The sequence below is a fragment of the Rattus norvegicus genome, chromosome 1, assembly GCF_021556685.1.
Source record: "Rattus norvegicus strain SHRSP/BbbUtx chromosome 1, alternate assembly SHRSP_T2T, whole genome shotgun sequence".
NCBI lineage: Eukaryota > Metazoa > Chordata > Mammalia > Rodentia > Muridae > Rattus > Rattus norvegicus.
In genome coordinates, this window is record NC_141534.1 from 146,099,659 (window position 1) to 146,117,931 (window position 18,273).

An 18,273-nucleotide genomic window follows, 5' to 3' on the forward strand; every position below is an offset into this window, starting at 1 on the left:
GTGAAGAGATACCAGGACCAAGTCAACTTATAAAATAAAGCATTTGCTTAGCGGTTTGTAGTTTCAAGAGTTATTAGTCCACGATCACCATAGTTTGGGAGTATGGTGGCAGGCAGGCAAGCCTAGTTCAAGAGCAGTAGCTAAGAGCTTACATGTGATCACAACTTGGAGGCAGATCGAGAGAGATGAGACCTGGTGCAGGCTTTTAAAGCCTCAAAGCCTACCCTTAGTGACACATCTCCAACAAAGCCACGCCTCCTAATCCTTCCTTAAAAGTCTACCGACTGAGTACCAAGCATTCAAATATATGAGCCTATGGGGGCCATTCTCATTGAAACCACTGTTGTTGTAAAATATAAAAAATAAACAGTCTTTTTTCCCACTCTAGGTCCGGCACTGCAGTGCCCCAAGATATCTGGTAAATATCTTAACTTCAGTCAGCAAATGGTCTCGCCCGCTCTACTCCATTCCATATCACTGCCAAAGGCCTCTTTCTGACCTGGCAACAATCTCTCTACCCATCCAGTTCCCAAGGCAGGTTACCATGCCAAAAGCACACATCCCAATCCAAGGCAGCCCAGACTCTAGCCTCACTCTCTCACAATTAAGTCGCTACATGAAAGAACACACAACACGATAACCTTTGATCTAATTGATAAGATATAGTTGTCCGCCTCAAAATACAAAGCCCAATACACATCCATCCCTCAAGAACATTCATAACAACCTGTAAGTATACAGAGCGGAATCTTAACGTCAGCCTCCATGTTCTCTCTGCTGTGGCTTCTCTGTGTCTCCTCTTCTCTCCTCCTCTTCCCTTAAACTTCTCCCACCCATGCCCTCACCTGAATTTTACAAATTAAATGGGGAGAAGGTTCTGGTTGTCACCTGAGTCCTGAGTATGTGACTAGGCAGCTGTCCTTGGGGCAGTGGAATTAGCATCAAAATACAGATAGCTCCAGGGCAAACCACAACAAACCACACTATTTATCTCTCTCTATAAATTATATAAGAATCAGGAAACATTTAGAACTAAGAATCAATTACAGCAGAAATTCAGCAAACTTGGATTGGTGAGATGGCTCAACAGGTAAAGTTATCAGCTGCCAAGCCTGATGATTTGAATTTGATCTTTTGTATCTACATGGTTGAAGAAATGGATAATTTCTACAAGTTATCCTCTGACCTTGATATGTGTGCTTTGGCACATGTACACACACACACACACACACACACACACACACACACACACAAATAAATGCAAAGAAAATAAATATCAAACTGTAAAATAGGTGTGGTAGTTTGACTAAAAATGGCCCCTGTAGATTCATATATTTGAATGCTGGGTCATCAGGGAAGGGTACTACTTGAGAGGAATGAGGAGGTTGGCCTTGTTGGAGGAATTGTGTCCCTGGAGAGGGTGGGCTTTGGGGTTTCAAAAGCTCAAGCCAGTACCAGTGTCCTTCTCTTCCTGTGGATCTGGAGCACTCAGCTGCCATGTCTGCCTGTGTGTGGTCATGTTTCTCACATAATGGAAACCTCTCAGCTGTAAGCAAGCCCCGCCCCGATTAATTGCTGTCTTTTATAAGAGCTGCCATGCTCATAGTGTCTCTTCACAGCAAGAGAACATTGAGTAAGGCAATAGAATAATTTAAGAAGTATTTATAAATTCACTGGTTATTTCTCTAGAGAGAAAAACTAAGAACTAATTAATAAGAATGAAGTACAAGCAGGGAGAAGGACCAGGTGGTGCTTTCCTGGAATCGCAGTACTTGCTGAGATGGAGCGTTGGAGGCCAGTCTGGGCTGCCTTAGCAGGGCTTGTCCAGAAGCAAAGAAAAAAGTTAAAACTACCTCCCACCTCAGATGTAGGAAGAGAATAATAGGGATGAGAACAGGTATGGATTACATAGAGAATAAATGACAACAAAAGATGGTCAACAGAGTAAAGTTGGTTTTTAAAAACGTCAGGCAAGGGCCTGCAAGGTGGAGGTGCTTGCTGCATAGACCTTGTAGTTGAGGTCACTTCTTGGAACCTGTGGAAAGGTAGAAAGATGGAACTGACTCCACAAAGCTGTCATCTGACCTACACACATCATGCACCCATGTCTGCATACACACACTCAGAAGTAAACAAAAGAGAAAGAAAAGCCAAAGTAGGCCTTAATAATCTTTAGTAATGTAGAAGATACAGTAGAAATTCAAATTATTATTAAAAGGTAAAGTTGAGGTATTTTTGCTTTTCCATATAGTTATCCATTTGTTCCGAAGTCATTTGCTAGAAGAATTCTCTTCCAATTGAATTCTTTCAGTCAGTTGACCACCATTGTTCAGATACCTTTTTAGATAGAAAGTCCAGAAACTGTTTATACTACATTGTCTAAAACATTGTGCCAAGATACCTACCATATACTGTAGCTTTATAGCTCCAGTCTCTAAATCAGATAGGTTAGGTAGTCTCAACTTTATTTTATTTTCTACTTACTTTGATTCCAGATTTCTTGATGTCTTTATGAACTTTAGAATCTGTCTATTGGGGCTGGGAAAATGGCTCACTGGGTAAGAGCACTTGCTATGAGAGTAGGAAGACTAGAGTTCAAATCCCCAGCACCACATAAAAGCCACGCATGGCCACACATGACACTGTCTTACATACAGTAAGGTGTAGAGCAATAGATAAAGGCACCAAGCTTTGTCCTCTGGTTCCTGCATGCATGTACACATGTGTATACATTCCATCACACACACTCTCAAATACTCTCAAAATACTAAAAGGCAAAGAATCTGCTTATTAACTTTTCTCAAAAAAAACCTTGGGGGGTTGGGGATTTAGCTCAGTGGTAGAGCGCTTGCCTAGGAAACGCAAGGCCCTGGGTTCGGTCCCCAGCTCCGAAAAAAAGAACCAAAAAAAAAAAAAAAAAAAACTTGGAATTTTGGTGGAGTATGTATAGACTCATAGCTAAATTTGGGGAAGAACTGGAATGTTTAGTCTTTGATCTAAAAACTTAGTCTATCTGTTTAGACTTAATTTTCCATGATATTTTGTATTTTTCAGTGTACAAATTTACTCTGCATTATTTCTGAAAAGTATCTAAGTATTGAATGTACAGGTATTGTCATAGGCTAAAAGATTTTACAGGTATATAATGAAACAAGAGAACACAGCCATGTTGCTGCATACAGAATCAATGTATAAAGTTAATAGTATGCCCATCACAAACAGAAACTATCATTTATGAACTATAGACTTAATCCCTTGAGACTGTAGTCTTAAAGGAATGGATACAGAAAATGTGGTACATCTACATGATGGACTACTACTCAGCTATTAAAAACAATGACTTCATAAAATTCATAGGCAAATGGATGTAACTAGAAAATATCATCCTGAGTGAGGTGACCCAATCACAAAAGAACACACATGGTATGCATTCACTGATAAGTGGATATTAGCCCAAAAGCTCGAATTACCCAAGATACAATCCACAGACCACATGTAGCTCAAGAAGAACGACCAATATGCAGATGTTTCAGTCCTTCTTAAAAGGGGGAATAAAAATATTCATAGGAGGAAATATGGAGACAAAGTTTGGAGCAGAGACTGAAGGAATGGCCATTCAGAGCCTGCCCTACCTGGGGATCCAGCCCATATACATACAGCCACTAAACCCAGACAATATTGATGATGCCAAGAAGTACATGCTGACAGGAGCCTGATATAGCTGTCTCCTGAGAGGCTCTGCCAGAGCATGACAAATACAGATGCTAGCAGCCAACCGTTGAACTGAGAACAGGGTCTCCATTGGAGGAGTTAGAGAAAGGATTGAAAGAGCTGAAGGGGCTTGCAACCCCATAAGAATAATACCAACCGGGGTTGGGGATTTAGCTCAGTGGTAGAGCGCTTGCCTAGGAAGCACAAGGCCCTGGGTTCGGTCCCCAGCTCCGGAAAAAAAAAAAAAAAGAACCAAAGAATAATACCAACCAACCAGAGCTCCCAGGGACTAAACCACTACCTAAAGAGTACACATGGGTTCCATGGCTCCAGCTGCATATGTAGCAGAGGATGGCCTTGGGCACCAATGGGAGGAGAAGCCCTTGGTCCTGCCAAGGCTGGACCATCCCCCCACCCCCCACCGCCAGTGTGGGGGAATGTCAGGGCAGAGAAGTGGGAAGGGGTGGGTGGTTGGGCGAGGCAACACCCTCATACAAGAAGGGTGGGGGGAGATGGTATAGCAGATTTATGGAGGGGAAACTGGGAAAGGGGGTAACATTTGAAATATAAATTTAAAAATACCCAATTAAAAAAAAACAATATCCAAGAAAAGAAACATTAACAAGTGACTAAGAAGACTTAGGGTATAGATCACAGGTAGAGTGCTTTTCCTGCCTCGGGTTTGACACCCAGCCCTGGAAAACACAGTAAAGTGCTCAGTAATAAATGTAAGAGAGGATGGATAGAGATAAGTCTAAGATCAAAACAAACATTCCTCTCGTGACTTGCAGGTTTTCTGTAAAGCTGCAGTGCATAAGGCAGTCTGGCATAGTGCACAGGTAATCCAAATCAGTGGGAGAATGTAGAGAGCCTACAAAATGACTCCTGCACCTACGGGGATGTGCCATATAATGGACAGGGGGTACCGTGTGAGCCCCCAGGGAAGACAGATTCAGTTTAATAAGTAATGTGATAGTTGGCTATCCAAAAGATAAAAATTTATATTTTAATCTTTCAGAAAACACAATAAGAAATTTCTAGAAGATTAAAAAATTGAGAAAAGCATTTTAAAATTATTAGAAAGATATAACCCAGTGTGTGTGCTTGCATGGCTATGTCACATGAATGCAAATGCCCTAGGCAGTAGGACTTGTCCCCTGAAACTGGAGGTAGAGATGGTTTGAGCTACCTTGTGGGAATCAAACTTGGGTCCTCTGAAAGAACGGTAAGTGCTCTTAACTGAGCCATCTCTCCAACCCTCATATACTTCTGTTAGAACTAGTAAAGATGAGTAAAGTAAAGGTATTTACATACAAGTGAAAAATATGCTGAGTGTGAGCAATTGTAAGAGGTAAAATTGTAATATCATTTATATAAAATTTACAACGTGGGACATAGAAATCGTGTTTGTGTTTATACATAAAAGGCAAATGTAAGTCTAGAATACTTGTGAGGGTGGATGGGAAAAGATGGAGCGGGGCTTTAGCTATGTCTGATTTCTAAAAATGTCAAAGCAGCTATAACTGTTAACAAGAATTTAATCTTGATGATTTTCTAGTTGAAAAGTTCATATATTCAAATTAATAGCAAAACTTTAGAAAGAACAAAAGGGGAGAGGGGATGACAAGCCTTCTCTACCATCCGACTCCCATGGCATAAGGGATCTGCTGAAGTCTAGACTGTGTGACATTGATAGCCCTGCACATGTTCTGACTCTCAGGGTTTGCTGAGTTGGAATTTGGCCTTATACTGTGTATCTTGTCTTATAGGTTGTTGCACGCTGCCTCCCCTGATAATAATGAATCCTCCAGAACTGAAAGTGAGCTAACACGCTGCCTCTCTGAGCTCTACCAGAGAAGATCTCACGAAGAGTCTACTGTAGTTAATCAAGAACGCAGCAGAAAGAAACGTATGCACATAGAAGGCCTGTTTCTTAAGGCAGTCTTCTTTTCCTTTAGAGACTATACATTTTATTTAATTATTTTATCTTGCTTTTGTTTTTCAAGACAGGGTTTCTTGGTAAGAGCTCTGGCTTTCCTAGACTCACGCTATAGACCAGGCTGGCTTTGGGCTCAAAGAGATCCACCTGCCTCTGCCTCCTGAGTGCCAGGATTAAGACGATGCGTCACCAAACCTGGCCAAGATTGTATATTTTAAAAGACTTATTCTTTCTAAAAAAGAAACAAAAGCTTGAAATGGAAACTAAAGGCAGATTTTTATATTTCATATTTTAAAATAATTGTATTAGTTCAATATTGATTAAATCACTGATGTTCTTCCTTCCTAATGAATTGACATCCTTATTTTAATTATAATATAAATATCAATACAAACTTTAAAAAAAAACAATTTAAAAATATTTGCTAATCAGTTTCTTTGCCTCCCTGACCCTTGTGCTGGGAGCTAAACCCAGGGTATCAGACATGTTATGCAATGCTTTACCCTGAGCAACATCTGCCTGACTATAATCATCCTGCTTCACTCATGTTGTCCAACATGTAGAGTGTTTTCAATTTCTGTCACTATAATATTGCAGTATGTATCATGAGTAAACTCTGAGAGATTTCCTTCATAGAGGTTTCTACGAATGAGCTACTGTGTTAAAGAGTGAAAATTGGCTTATAATGTAGATTGCTAAATTGTTTCAGAAAAGGCATGTGCTTGTCTAGTATGCATGAGCTATGAGCTCTATCACTAGCTCTGCAAAGGAGAAAAGTCTCCTCAACACTCTTGACTGTTGGGCAACACAAAATTTTTGAAGTGTGTGTATTGACTTTGTATAAAAATCATTGAGATGGGACTGGAGAGACAGCTCAGCAGTTAAGAACACTTGTTGCTTTTGCAGAGGACCCAGGATTAGTTCCCAGCACCCACATGGCAGCACATAGCCGTCTGTAATTCTAGTTCGAAGGAATCCAGTGCCTTCTTCTCATCTCCCTGGGTATCTTTAAAATAAGAAAATGATTGTTGAGATAATTTAGTTATAAACTTCAGGAAAAGGAACCTGTTTAATCTGTATTGTAGAAGTAGATAAAAGAACTACCTGGTTTAGATCATTTCTGAAGGAAGATATTTCTGTTCAGCATTCTTTCATAGTATTTGGAGACTATAGTTCTCAATTCCATAGATGTAAAACTTGACTTTTCTTTTCATGCTGATGTTTTGGTAGGTGGCATCCCTCGAACTCCGGTGAGACAGAAGATGAATACCATGTCCCGCTCCTTGAAGATGCTGAATGTGGCGAGGCTAAATGTAAAGGCTCAGAAGTTACATCCAGATGGGAGTCCAGACATGGCTGTGGAGAAGGGGCTCCCAAAGACTGTCATTGGCAGAACAGCAGACAAATTGGAAGATAGAGGAAGAGTATTAAGAAGTTCTAAACTTAAAGGTATTCATTCATCCTCGAGCATTTGGTGTCTGTGCTATTATATAAGACGGGTGGAGGCTGGGGAATCTAGCCCAGTTGATAGAGTGTTTACCTAGCATTCATGACATCCTTGGGTTGATTCCCCAGAACCGCAGAAAACCTAACATATATAATCTCAACACCAGGAGACAGAGGCAGGAGGATCAGAATTTTTGGTGTCATTGCATCTATGTAATAAGTTTGAGGCCAGCTGGGCTATATAAAGCCTCATGTAAATAAATATACAAATAAATAAAATGGAATGGGGGAGGGGAGAGGAGAAATAGATTGAAATGTTTTGGGGGAATTGAAGACTAGATTACAACCTGAGTTGTTATTATTCTTTAGAAGCCATCCACCTTTAAAAAAATTTTTACCTAATTAATTTATTTTATTGAAATAAAGTCTGATGTAATCCAGGCTATAGTCCAGTTCAAACTCTCTATATAGCTGGTCTTCAACTCCTGATCCTCCTGCTTCCACCTCCCCAATGCTAGGATTTCAGGCATGTGCTACTATGCCCAGTAGAATCTTTCCTTGAACTGGAGCTTGCTGAGAGAGTAGGCTGGCTAGCTAGTGAGCCCTAAGGATCCACCCGTCTCCACTCCCCCAGCATTGGGATTATAAGTGTGGTCCACCACATCTGTCTTTTTAAAATGCTGGTACTGGGAGATGAGGTCCCCATAGCTTGCAACTGAGCCATACTATTGAGTTTTAAATACTTTTTTACACTACTTTAATTTTTATTTATATGTGCACGTATGCAGGTATGCGTTATGGCGTACACATGGAGGCTGGAGGACAGCTCATGGGAGCTTGTCCTCTCTCCACCTTGTGGGTCCTAGAGATCAAACTCAGGTTGTCAGGCTTGGCAGCCGGCACACTTAGCTGTGAATCCCCTTACTAGATTGCTACTGAGTTTAAGAGGGCTTTGTATGTTTTGGATAATGGGCCTTTATCTGATGTCCATTGTAAATATTTTCTCCAAATCTATGACTTATCTTTTACACTCTTGTCAGTATATTGGTAGAACATTAGTATTTAATTTATTTTTAGTTGGTTAGGTGTTTGGAGTTTTGTTTGTTTATTTTAAATCTCATGTAGCCCAGGCTAATCTCAAGCCTACTGTGTGACTGAGTCTTGTCATGAACATCCTTCCTTTCTCCAGATCACCTAGATTTCTTTGTTATATTGTAGGAGTCTGAGACCTTTTCTTTTCAAATTGTGACTGATTCACTTTGATTAATCTGGAGCATAACAGGTTGTGTCTGAACCTAATATTCCCAGTTGGATGTTCAATTGTTCCAGCACTGTTTGTTGCTCTTTTATTCAGTGTATCACCTTTGTTATTTGTTAAAGGGCAGTGACTGCTAGGCCCTGTGGAATGTTCACATCATCCTGGCATGTTCACACTACATGCCTAGTGTCAGTCATGGCCATCCACACATAATTAGATTTCTCCTTACATAATGCACAGAGTTGCTCTGAATATGATAACCAAATGTTCTTTTTCCCCACAGAATTTAAAACTGAAGAGGAGCTTCTGGCTTACATACATGACAACTACCAAAAGACTGTGGCTACAGGAGAAATTACATTACATTCATGTGCTCAAAATACGGTCTCAACCATTAAAATTTTCCTGAAGTCCAAGGATGTCAAGGAATTAGAAGTAAGAAAGTCTAGATAATAGCACCATAGATCTAGTATTTGATGGTTGGTTGGTTTAGTGCACATACCTTAAAGAATTTCTGTTTCACTGCACATGATTGAAAAATGATGAATAGACTAGAGAGATGGCTCAGTGGTTAGAAGCACTGCTTTCCAGAGGACCCAGGTTCAACTCCCAGCTACATGGTTCAAAGCCTTTATAGTAACTCCAGTTTCAAGCCATCTGATGCCCTCTTCTGCCCTCTTTGGACACTGCATGCATATGATGCACAGATGTACATGCAGTCAGAATACCTATATATGTAAAATAAAATAAAGATTTGTGAATATTTAAAAAGAGAAAAGTGCTGAGTAGAGGATTGGGTATAATTCCAGGTTTTAGAATGTGAACCTGATAAACTGGAGGTCAAAAATTAGTGTGGACCTCTGTCCTAATGAGAGAGACTGCTATAATCTGTGTTGTGTGTTGGCTGTGTGAATTAAACTAATGGTTTTAACCCCAGTTGCTCTTCAGAATGACTTTGTTGTTAACTATCTTATGATTTATCTGTTTATTTATTTTTTGCATTTATGAGTATTTTGTCTGCATGTATGTCTGCATATCATGTGCACCGAGTCCCCTGGAACTAGAGTTACAGGCATTTGTTAATTACTATGTGATCGGGGTTGGGGATTTAGCTCAGTGGTAGAGCGCTTGCCTAGGAAGCGCAAGGCCCTGGGTTCGGTCCCCAGCTCCGAAAAAAAGAACCAAAAAAAAAAAAAAATTACTATGTGATTGCTGGGAATCAAACCGAGCAGACAGTGCTCTTAATTGCTGAGCCATCTCTCCAGGCCTTTTGGATTTTATTTTATTTATGTAAGTACACTGTAGCTGTCTTCAGACACCAGAAGAGGGCATCAGATCCCATTACAGATGGTTGGGAGTCACCATGTGGTTGCTGGGGATTGAACTCAGGACCTTTGGAAGAACAGTCAGTGCTTTTAACTGCTGAGCCATCTCTCCAGGCCCCTGTTGTTTTGTTTCTAATGTTAATGTCTGGTCCTTCTACAATGACGGACTAACTAACTCCAAGTCTGTTTGTGTTGGGACTTGAACATATATTTGTTTTTAAAACTTCCTACATAACTCTATTGCAAACCACTGTTTTAGAATAGTCTGTTGCCATTATTCATATGTAATGGCAAAAGCTGGGCTCTTTATAGTGGACAAGAGCTGTTTATGGTTACCACTGCTTTGTGGACCTTCTTTTTTTTTTTTTTTTTTTTTTTTGGTTCTTTTTTTCGGAGCTGGGGACCGAACCCAGGGCCTTGCGCTTCCTAGGCAAGCGCTCTACCACTGAGCTAAATCCCCAGCCCCGCTTTGTGGACCTTCTGTTTTAAAAGTAAGTGTATATAGCCGGGTGTGGTAGCACACGCCTTTAATTCCTGCACTTGGGAGGCAGAGGTGGGGGTCTTTGTGAGTTCAAGGCCAGCGCCATCTACATGTTAAGTTCCAGGACATCCAGCATGAGAGAGGGACAGAGACAGAGACAGAGAGAGAGAGAGAGAATCTTAGCTACATGGTTTCAAGCCTGACTGTGAGCAGTCTAACATTGGTGTTAGCTAGCAATCTGCAAGAGCAATATCTGTACTTAACCCTAACCACTGAGCCATCTGTACAGCCCAAGGAACCTTCCTTTAACAGGTCAAATCTATAGGCTTGCTGTGTCTACTTTTTTTTTTTTTAAAACTACATTCTCTTTAAGATATCAAAGGAAGGGGTTGGGGATTTAGCTCAGTGGTAGAGCGCTTGCCTAGCAAGTGCAAGGCCCTGGGTTCGGTCACCAGCTCCAAAAAAAAAAAAGAAAAAAGAAAAAAAAAGAAAAAAAAAAGATATCAAAGGAAAACATAAGTAATAGTTTTCTCCCACATAATTATTTTGTGCTTGCAGATGACTTGCATGAATCATATGAATAGTAACCTCTTAAAAACCAGCAAGACCCTCCGACAGAACCTAGGGGGAAAGACGGATAAAGAAGACAAAGTCAGAGAGTAAGAAACCACTTTGTACCATTACTCCAGAACAGCTGTGAGTTTGTCATGGTCTTTATGATGTTCTGAGGGGCAGACGGAGTCACCTGATTGCCTAAGGAACACACCAGTAGTTAGAGAAAGCGCTGGATTCTACTGGACATTTCCCTCCATCCCTTCCTTCCTTCTTTTTTTTAAAAAAAATTTTTTTTTTTAAAAGACTGTATTATGGAGCCCAACTAGCCTCAGACTTGCTATTTAACTGAGGCTGGCCTTGAACTCCTGGTCTTCATCCACCTCGTCAGTATTGAGATTCAGACACGTATCACCATTCCCAGTTTATCTAGTGCTGGGAACCAAATGCATGGCCTCAAGTGCTAGGCAAGCACTTCCCCACATTTCCTCTACCCACGCACTGCTTTGTGTGTTTTTTATTTTTTCCCTCTTTTTCAGTCCTGGAGATTGAATCCAGGGCTTTGTATATGGTAGGCATATGTTTTAGCACTGAGTTACCTTCCCATTCCTGGTCATTGTTTCTTATAGTAATAGATCTTTGCTCTAAGAAAGAGTTTCACTACACACCAAAGGAATGTGTGACCAGAACTCTGTGTCCTCCAGGTGCCAGCTCCAGGTATTTCTTCGTCTGGAGATGTGTCAGCAGTGCCCCTCAGTCCTGGACCGGACGGAGGAGGTAGAGCACGTGGTGGAGGAGGTGAGCCCACGCTGCTGCCCTGAGCATGCACTCCTGCTCTCAGCTCCCCAGCAGAGCCTGTGGCAACTTTGTGCCATGTCTTTCAGGTGACAGATCTGCTGCGTGTGGTGTGTCTCACTAAGGACTCAGCATACCTGTCAGAGTTTCTGGAGGAGATTTTGGGATTGTAAGTTCAACGAGTACTGGCTTAGTTTAAAAAAATGTGGTGTTGTTTTTTAACAATGACTGCACATGGTGTTATGTTAGAATTCTATGTTTACAAGGGTGTTTTTTCATGCTGGGTGCAGGGACAGAGAGATGAGATGGAAACTCAGTTCTGTCTAACCAGTATATTCCACAGGTATATTGACTCCATCCCAGGGACAATTGGACAACTTTACCACAGCCTGGGGTTAAAGATTCCTCAGAAGCTGGCTGGAGTTCTTCCTACAGACTTTTTCAGTGATGATTCTATGACTCAAGAGAGCATGTCACCACCTCCCTCATCAAGCACTCACAGATCAGTGTCGGCCATTACTGAGTCTGAGCAGCTGGAGGAGCTTCGGACCAGATCAGCCAAGAAGAGAAGGTAGGAGCGAGCAGCAGACACTTGCACTGTAGCTAAGTTTAGAGTAGCAAGTCTGAAGACCGTCTTGCCTTTGTCCATCTAATGTACAAGTTGCCCTTGTATCAGAATCAAGACAAAAAACTCTCTGGAGTTCCCTCCAAGTAGCATCATATAGTTTATATTTTTTTCCTCAGGGAATATGTGGTATTTACTTTGGTTTACAAAACCCTGTACTATCTACAAGGGTTGTCTAAGAACTAGGAACCTGTTGTGAGATAAGATTAGGGTTTCAGGGGCTGGAGGGATGGCTCAGTGGTTAAGAGCACTGGGTCCTGAGTTCAAGTCCCAGCAACCACGTGGTGGCTCACAACCATCTGTAATGAGATCTGGTGCCCTCTTCTGGTGTATCTGAAGACAGCTATAGTGTACTTATATATAAAGTAAATAAATCTTTTTTTAAAAAAAAGATTAAGGTTTCAGTTACTTAGAACATTTCCTTGCTGCCTTTTATTGCTGTTAACTAGCTCAATCTGTATTAGCCATTTTTTGTAACTCAGGACTTGTTATAAATATAGGCCAAGCTCAAGATAACTAACTGGCACTTATTTAAACAATGTATTTTAGATGCTGTTTTCACTCAAACCTAACTACATATTTACTTTATTTGGTGTATTCTCTATTTTCTATTTTTAAAAGGAAAAATGCACTAATAAGACATAAAAGTATTGCAGAGATTTCCCAGGCTCTTCGACAAATTGAAGTTCCCAAAGTGTCCAAGAGAGCTACAAGGAGTGTAAGTCACTAATAGATCGGGGTTAACTTACTGCTGTTAGCTGGGGTTGACAGTGCAGAGGGACAGTGGTGTTTGTTTCTCCTGTTAGAAAGTCACCTAATGGGGGCTGGAGAGATGGCTCAGCAGTTAAGAGCACTGACTGCTCTTCCAGAGGTCCTAAGTTCAATTCCCAGCAACCACATGGTGGCTTACAACCATCTGTAATGGGATCTGATGCCCTCTTCTGGTGTGTCTGAAGATAGTGACAGTGTCATATATGTTAAATAAATAAATCTTAAAAAAAAAAAAAAAAGAAAGAAAGAAAGTCACCTAATTTGAAATGACATTTCAGAGATTTTTGGATTTTAGAGTGTTTAGAGTATTGACAGTTAAAACAAGAACAACAAAAATCTTTGGGGTTGGAGAGATGGCTCAATGGTTAAGAGCACTGGCTGCTCTTCCGGAGGTCCTGAGTTCAATTCTCAGCATCCACATGGGGCTCAAGACCATCTATAAAGGGATCTAAGGCCCTTTTTGGCTTGTAGGAATACATGAAGACTGAATACTCCAACATTTTAAAAAAATACATAATTTTTTTAAAGTGTCCAATGAGACTGTTGAGCTGGCTCCTATCAGCTGCTCTTTCAAAGGATCCAGATGGAATGCTCAACACCTTCACACAGACAAAGCACCAATGCACATAAAAGAAATCATTTTTTTTAAAAAAGCTGGTCTTGATGGTACACACCTACAGGAAGATCACTGCATCTGAGGCTAGCCTAGTCTGCAGAATAAGTTCTAGGATAGTAGCCAGGACTATACAGGCTAATCCCTTATCCAAAAAAAAAAAAAAAAAAAAAAAAAAAGCCCAGGGATTGGGGACATGTTTAGTGAAACTGTTTGTTGCCATGCAGCATAAAGACCTGAACCCATGCATAAAACACCTAGCGTGGTAGCACATACTTGTAATCTACCACTGGGGAGACAGAGAGTCCTTCCTTCCTGGGTTTGCTGGACAGCTATTTCAGTACAGTAAGAGACCCTATCTCAAAAACAAAATGTCACCAGGTCCTGGTGGTGCACACCTTTAATCCCAGTACTTAGGCAGGCAGATCTCTGTGTTTGAGGTCAGCCTGGTGTACAGAGCAAGTCCCAGAACAGCCAGGGGTACAGAGAAAACAAAAATGTGGATGGTACCTAAAGGAATGCTACCTTAGGTTATTCTCTGGCTTGCACACATACATATGGACCTGTCCCTACATAGATCCACACATCTGTGAGCAAACAAACATAAAGACTGTAATATTTATAGTAATATGAAGAAAACAAGTAAAAGCTAGGACTGGGGGCTGGAGGGATGGCTCAGAGGTAAGAACACTTGCTTCCCTTTCAGTGGCTCTGGTGTTTGGTGTTCACAACCACACTTTGACACTGGGAAAGCTCACAGCCACCTGTAACTCCAACACCAGTCCTTGTGTAAGTCCTTGTGTGTGCTGTCTCCCCAACAATACTTGTCAATATATTACACCTCATTTCAACAGCCAGCTGGGGAAGAGGCTGGCCATTGACATGAAGCCTAGTGGTAATTGGTTTTCTGTGGCAGCACGTGATTTTCCCGTGCGGGGAAACAAAGCAGTGTACTTAGAGTCTGTTAACTAAGTGTAAGTAACATCCTGCTAAGGAAAGGACGGGAGACTAGAGATGCAGCGACACTTTGGAACATGGACTGTTTGAGCAGAGGTCAAGTCTGAGCTGGAGCTGGCTTCAGAAGCATCCTCACTGTGGCTGTGGCTGCTCCTGTCTAGACTGCACTTAGCATGGGAGGCGGCTTTCTTTTAGAGGTCACAGCATTTACTTTCATACCACACCTTGCCTGTGGATAAGATGCCAGTCTTACAGACCTTGCAGTCATGTCTAAAGGGCAGGAAATCCAAAAGCAGAGGAACAGAAGGTGGAAGAACTCTGTTATCACCAGGTTTTATAGTGATTTATACTTTCTAGCTGTCTTTGATATTTATTTGTTTATTTATTTATTTACTTATTTATTTATTATTTTAGATTTTCCAAGGCAGCTATGGCTTGGCATAGTGACATATTCATTTAGACCCAGCACTCGGAGACAGAGGATCTCTGAGTTTGAGGATGGCCTGGCCCACATTGTAAGTTCTAGGCCAGCCAAGGCTACATAGTGTGACCCTGTTTTAGAAATTCAACAACAACAACAAAACCAGAGCAGACTTATGGAGATGAGGATTTGATTTTGATTAAAGAATGAATTTCATGCCAGTTGGTAGTATAAATAATGACAGATAATAATAATAATAATAATAATAATAATAATACAAAGAAGAAGAAGAAGAAGAAGAAGAAGAAGAAGAAGAAGAAGAAGAAGAAGAAGAAGAAGAAGAGTCAGATTCTAAGTTTGTGTGTATGAAATTTGAGAGTTTTTGTTTTTTCAGACAGTTTCTCTATATAGCACTTGCTGTCTTGAGGCTTTTTAGACCAGTTTTGGTTTTTCAAAGCAAGTTTTCTCTGTATATCCTTGGCTGTCCTCTAACTTGATTTGTAGGACATGTCCTGCCTCTGCCTCCCAAGTGCTATGATTAAAGACAACTGTGACTGAAACTAGGCTGAAATTTTTGAAAGGCCAATATAGTTAAGTAAGGAAGTAAAGAACTTGTAGTGTAAATGTAGCATTTGTTAATTATATAAATCATATTAGTGTATATTAATTTCTTTGCATATATTAATTCCTAAAGATTAGAATGATTGGGGAACAATCATTCTAGTACATTCTAGTACATCCTACATACAATCTCTTAGAGTTTTTTTCCTTGTTTCTTTTTCTTTTTTTAAGTTTTTTTTTTTTTCATTTTATTTTATGTATATGGGTGTTATGCCTGTGTGTATGGAAGTGTACCATGCCAATGCCTAGTGCCTATAAAGACCAGAAGAGGATATCAGATACTCTGGCACTAGAGGAAAGTTGATAATATATGACGGTACAGAAAAAGCAGGTCATGTTTTATTTCCTTGCCTGTTTGATTGTTACTTACTTAATATGTATGGGTGTTCTGCCTGCATGTCTGTCTGCACAGTCATTCCTGGTGCCCAGAGAGGACATTTGGTCTGCTAGGACTGGAGTTAAAAACAGTTGTAAGTTGCTATGTATCCAGGTGCTGGGAGTCAAACTCAGGACCTCTGGAAGAACAGTCTGTGCTCTTAACCAATGAGCTGTCTCTCAGCCCATTTTGTTTTTTAAACAGGAGTTGGTTCGAATTTTTTTCTGTGTGTTTTAGTTTCCTCATTAGGGACTCTTGTTGAACTCATTTTCATAGTTGTGATCTAGATCATTATAGAAGACATTACTAACCAATATAACTAGCAACTACCATATGTAGTCTTTCCAGAAAGACCCTGACTATGATCCTGAGATCATTTATCACGTTTTTCTCTGATTGCAGGCCTCTAATCCCAGGACGTGGAGCACTGAGGCAGGTGGAATGCAAATTCAAAGCTTTCAGAATGCAGTCAGGAGACTAACCTGGGCAACCAAGAGAGACTCAGTCTCAAAATAAAACCCAACAGGGCTGGGGTGTAATTCACTAGAGGAGTCCTTGCCTACCATGTTTCAGGACCCTGGGTTCAAGTCCCAGTGCTGCTTATTTAAAAAAAAAAAAGCTATTATGAGAAATGGCATAACTGTAATGCTGACAGACAGGCGGAGAGACAGCTCAGTAGTTAAAAGAGTACTGACAGGACCTGGGTTCAATTCCCAGCACCCACATGGTGACTCAGAGCCATTCATAATTCCAGTTCAATGGGGATTCAGTGCCCTCTTCTGACTTCTGTGAGCGTGTACCTGGTACATATACAAACATGCAGGCAAAAGACTCATATACACAAAATAAAATAAATAAATCTTTTTTTGGTTCTTTTTTTTTTCGGAGCTGGGGACCGAACCCAGGGCCTTGCGCTTGCTAGGCAAGTGCTCTACCACTGAGCTAAATCCCCAACCCCTAAAATAAATAAATCTTAAGAAAGAAAGAGCAAATTGAAAAAAATCTTGAAAAATGATTCCCTTATTTATATGCACCTGGAATTTAGTCTCTTGATTCCTTTACGAGGCTAATAAGCTGAGTGGTTTGATACAGAAGCATTAGGCCAGTATCCTAATCAATCTGTCCCTTTCTATAGGTATAGAATGTATGTGTGATCATCACCAAAAAGTTAACGTGTAACTCGGACAGTATCTCTTCCTATCCACTCTTCAAAATGTGTAACACCAGTTATATGTACTCTGCTGTTTATAATCCTAGACCCTGTTCTGTATATTCCTAAAATAGACATAGGCAGTTTATGTTTGTTTATACTGTACCCTCCTCCACGTATGTAGCCGGCCTGGACTACATAGAGAGGTTCTTGTTTTTAATGAAACCAAGAAACAAGAAAGAAAACAAAAGACTACTGTGCTTACTTTTCAGAATCACACACACACACACACACACACACACACACACACACACACACACACACACGTTACACATCTTATCTCTCTGATGGTATACACTAGTCTTCCATGTGCTTTCACATCCCCTTTGGTTGGTGAGCTCCCTGTGTCACTCTTTATGTGCATCCCCTGGATTACTAGTGTGTAGAGGAGTCTTTGGAACCTGGCCTTCAGTGCATTTTCCTGTGTGCGTGTGCATCTCTGAATTGGCTCAGAGGGTTTCGGGTAGAACTGTTAGCTTTTATCTTGGATGAATCTCTGTTGATCACCCTCGTTTCTCATCTCCAGGAGAGCGCCCACCCTGCTTCCGTACAGCTACCACTCCCGAGAAAAGACACAGTACAGGGTATGTTTTGTTTTTTTCAAAACCTAGTCACTGGATTGACAAATTTATTATGATTGGATGTATTTAATGTAAGTTACAGCTCTGTATCATCATTGGTTAAAAAAATAACAAATTCCATGTTTTAGGGACAAGATAGTTCATAGGGCCTCAAAATACTACATCTAGTAAATTACTGACCTAAAATATTTCAAAGTGTCATTAGCATGGAATCTACAATTAGAAAAAAAAAAAAGACAAGAAAGAAAAAAAAGAGAGAGGCAGTGAGCTAATTTAGACAAAAGGAGCTTAAGTATGTTGGCTAAAGTATATTTCTTTTTTTTTTTTTTTGGTTCTTTTTTTTCGGAGCTGGGGACCGAACCCAGGGCCTTGCGCTTCTTAGGCAAGCGCTCTACCACTGAGCTAAATCCCCAACCCCTAAAGTATATTTCTTAAGTTAACTTTTTTCTCTCTATTTTACAAATAAAATATAATTTCATCACCTTTCTCCTTCTTTTTCCACCCTCTAGTCCTGCTCATGAGCCCTCCTATCCCTTTGGAAGCCGTGGTCTCTTTGTCTTTGTTATTGTTATATTTGTGTGTGTGCAGCAC

General features: G+C 40.6%; 1 protein-coding gene across 1 annotated transcript in view; it reads left to right on the top strand.

Moving 5' to 3' along the window:
• Ticrr (TOPBP1-interacting checkpoint and replication regulator) overlaps nucleotides 1-18,273 on the top strand; it is a 41,938-nt gene that overhangs the window by 12,801 nt on the left and 10,864 nt on the right. The window contains 9 exon segments of the mRNA NM_001432258.1: nucleotides 5,481-5,620; nucleotides 6,881-7,099; nucleotides 8,638-8,789; nucleotides 10,719-10,819; nucleotides 11,417-11,510; nucleotides 11,597-11,676; nucleotides 11,851-12,078; nucleotides 12,754-12,850; nucleotides 17,628-17,685. Coding sequence (NP_001419187.1) covers nucleotides 5,481-5,620; nucleotides 6,881-7,099; nucleotides 8,638-8,789; nucleotides 10,719-10,819; nucleotides 11,417-11,510; nucleotides 11,597-11,676; nucleotides 11,851-12,078; nucleotides 12,754-12,850; nucleotides 17,628-17,685 — 1,169 coding nt within the window.